The sequence below is a fragment of the Hipposideros armiger genome, unplaced genomic scaffold (assembly GCF_001890085.2).
Source record: "Hipposideros armiger isolate ML-2016 unplaced genomic scaffold, ASM189008v1 scaffold_640, whole genome shotgun sequence".
NCBI lineage: Eukaryota > Metazoa > Chordata > Mammalia > Chiroptera > Hipposideridae > Hipposideros > Hipposideros armiger.
Genome location: NW_017731990.1, coordinates 312,787 through 316,267, shown reverse-complemented (window position 1 = coordinate 316,267; position 3,481 = coordinate 312,787). Strand labels below are relative to the sequence as shown.

Sequence of the window (3,481 nt, the reverse complement as noted above, 5' to 3'; positions counted from 1 at the left end):
GGACAAGGGAGCAGCAATAAGTAGCACAGCACCGCCAGCCAGGGTGGTGCGTTTCGATTTGACCACAGAGGCAGGGCTTTCTGTTCCATCGCTTCTCTTCCCTTGAGATCTACCCTCTGGTTCACTCCTCGATTACTATGCAGCAGTTACTATAATTTCTAGGTTTTACCAGGAACCCAGGACGTGGGTGGGCTGCAAGGGATCAAATTGATACCCTGGTGCAAATGAGACTTCTCTTACAAAGGTCTGAGTTGCTAGTCACGATCTACTGAGCTGCTTTGATGCCACAGTGGGAAGTGAGATGAGCTAGGAAGCAGGATGGGCTCTCCTGAGGTGTGGTTAACAAGTTAGAACTAAACTGTTCAGCTCCACCTATTGTCTAAGGAAAAGGTTTCACAGGCATCCGTACACCTCACTGCTCTCCCCCTGACCCCCATTAGCTCTCTTGGTAGATAGAAGGGTTTTTAATTTATAGCTATTCTACTTATGTGTTCTTAATTATGTTTTCATTTTACTCTTCTAGTGTGTCGTGAACTAGCCCCCTGTAGTGGAGAAGGTGACAGCTTCCTCATTCTTGCCACACATACACAAGCCATTGGAAAGCAAGGGACACCTGATGGTAGGGAAAAGTGGGAGGCTGTCCATTCATAAACCTGGTGTTGAGAGGAAGCCCATGGACGCTTTAAGTGCAGGCCCAGGAAGTGTAGAATGGGTGCCAGAGGGACAGGTGCAGGAGAGGAATAAGGAGTGGGTATCCCTCTTCACCTAAGTCTTAGAGAAAGACACAAATAAGTAGATCACCAAGATTATCTGATTGTGTGCATTTAGCATGGGCCCCTGCAGATTCACTCCCTGTCCCTCCTCCTTCACCCTGCCACCCTTCCCTTGGGAGCATCTCAGATCTCTCCCATTCAGCGAGATGTGGCCCACACATTGTCCCATCGCCTGAGCTCAGAGCTTATCACTTCTCTTGCACTAATGTGCCCTAGAATCATGCTCCATGTTTACTCTGAAGAATAAGGCCATCCCTCTTTTGTGCCTTTTCCCCCAAATGTTGGTTTCTGGTCCCAGTTCACCCCTGGGTTCCACACAGTGCCAAGGTTTACCAAAAAAGGCAAGTTTGTGTTTCTGTGAGGTCGCTAAACCAGGCACTGTGGCTTCAGTGTCCTCCCTTTTGGTTGAAAAGTCAACAGAAGAAGGCCGTTTGGTCATGCCTACAGAATCAAGGACCAATGGGATAGAAAGAACAAAGCCCAAGACAATATGTACTTTCCAATAATTTTTTTTTGTTTTTAATATCAATCGATGTTTTAAAAAATACAGAGGTGTTTGACACAGAATAGCACCATTGTGTAGGACACACACAGTTCCTGCGCCCGGCACCTGAAGGGGCGTCTTCTTGCCTGGGCTGGGGGGCCAGTCGCTCAGGGGGCATTTGACTCACACGAGTTAGTTTCCTGCCTCTGCCTTGACCCAAAGGTCTTACAGGAAGACAATAAATAAATAGAACATCGAGATTTTATTTTGCAGTCTGCCCAGTTCAGGCCTCTTAGAAAGAGAGGGGGGAAAAGTCCAAACTGTGAAAGGATGGGATGAATGGACATCAGGTCAGGTCAGCCATTCAGTGCAGAGTCCTAGAGTGACTGGGATTGGAAAGTACTTGGGTCCTTTGGGTTTGCAATGGATTGTGTTGTTTCTGGTTTCGGGTTTTTACAAGAAGCAGACAGGCCCTATGTCCACACCAAATTCCTGCTCGGGCCCTCCTATGTCCATGGGTGCAATGTCAATGATGGGCAGGCGTGAGGTCTTCTGTGACCGGTACTCGATCATAGTCTTGCCCCACTTACCGGTGTGTTTCTAGGGGAGAAAGAGAAGAGACACTTTTCAGTGCATGCCTTACAATCCAATGCCAGCTTCCCAGAACCCCCAAACTGAGCATCATAGAACACCAAGTGCAAAACACACATGGGGCTCCTTAGACCTCTTCTTGGCTGGCCCAAGCCCTCTCCAGGTCCACTCCTGTCCTAGCAGGGCCTCCTCCACCAGCCAAGTGAACTCCCCACTCCCCACAGTGAACTCCCAGCCTATGACTCCCTCATCACTCCACCTCATAGGCAGTCCATCCATTATTACCACAATCCTCCTACAAGAGCAACTGGACACACTGAGCAGGGTCTTATTTCCTCTAAGCCAAGGGTGTGAGCGAAATAGGACAACATGCACCTCTCCCTCACCTGTCACTCTGCATGTCCTCTCTACGTAACCCCTCACACTCATTTCTCTGATAAGCCCATCACTTTAGGACCATGACACCTGTTGGGGACCAAACTCCCACCCGCTCCAACCTGAGCCCCCAGCCAGAGGCAACTCATCTCTCTGGCAGCCCCAGTCATCCTGACTCACCGTGCAGCCATCCTTCAGGACGGTATACGTGAACCTGCTGTTGCCCTCAGCCCGGATCTCCACGTCGTTGGAGCCCTGGATGAGCAGGGCCTTCTTGAGGTTGCCAGCTGCTTCGTCCAGGTAGGCAATGCTGTTCTTGCAGTGGTAGGTGATGTTCTGGGAGCCCTCAGTGGAGAGCAGGCGCAGGAAGGTCATCTGGACATTGGCAGTGTTGGGAGCCAGGTTGTCATCGCCATAGCTGAACTGTAAGGACAGAGAGCAGTGATATGAGGCCCAGGAGTGGAATTCAATGGGACCAAGGGCTTCAAGGGCTGCCAAGTATCCAGGGTTCAGGGGAGCTAAAGGGGGCTCAGAGACTTGGCCACTGGGAGGATGTTTTTGCCTCCAGAGAGTAGAGCAAGCCTTTGAGGACCTCTTCCTCCACCTCTAAATGGGAGAAAATACTATTCCTCTTCTTTCCTTCCTCTTAAGTCCCAAAGAAAACCAGTGAGAATGTGAGCAAGGTGCTAAAAACTTCCAGGGAAAAAGAAGAGAAAGATTTGAGGAACTATCTCTGGCCTAGAGCAACCGGGCACTCACGTGGAAGCCACCATTGATGGTTTCTCCAAACCAGACATGTTTCTTGTCCTTGCTCTTGCTGCTCCACCAGTTCTTCTTGGGAACGTTCGCTGGGTTGGGGTAGACGCAAGTCTCGCCAGTCTCCATGTTGCAGAAAACCTTCATGGCGTCTAAGGTGCAGCCCTGGTTAGGGTCAATCCAGTAGTCTCCTACAAGGGGGAAGAGGCGACACCCTGTCAGGGCTTGGACAGGCACAGACACACTCTCCCCAAAGGGCCAGAACAGAAAGGCCTACAGGGACCGCAGGGGAGAGGAGCAGGGTGTGAGGACCATGCGTGGCCCAAGGGAGGGGAGAGGACATGGAGGGATCAAGGGCATGGAGATCTGAATGGGACCGTCCAGTGCTAAATGGGGGTGCAAGCAATAGGACAGGAGCGGTGCCTGCCCAGTGGGTGGAACTCTACCCTGATGTCACTTCTGCCCTGTAGCCATGGCAGGACAGGAGCCAGGACGGAGCAAC

The 3,481-nt window shown here is 51.0% G+C and overlaps 1 protein-coding gene across 1 annotated transcript in view; it reads right to left on the bottom strand.

Annotated features, from left to right (window-relative positions):
* Window positions 1-1,500: 1,500 nt before the first annotated feature.
* The window catches only part of COL2A1 (collagen type II alpha 1 chain), a 40,307-nt gene continuing 38,326 nt past the window's right edge, over window positions 1,501-3,481 (bottom strand). The window contains exons 51-53 of the mRNA XM_019625829.1: window positions 2,983-3,170; window positions 2,404-2,646; window positions 1,501-1,857 (exon numbers count right to left, since the gene is read on the bottom strand). Coding sequence (XP_019481374.1) covers window positions 1,711-1,857; window positions 2,404-2,646; window positions 2,983-3,170 — 578 coding nt within the window. The 3' untranslated portion in view covers window positions 1,501-1,710. The remainder of the gene's footprint in view (window positions 1,858-2,403; window positions 2,647-2,982; window positions 3,171-3,481) is intronic.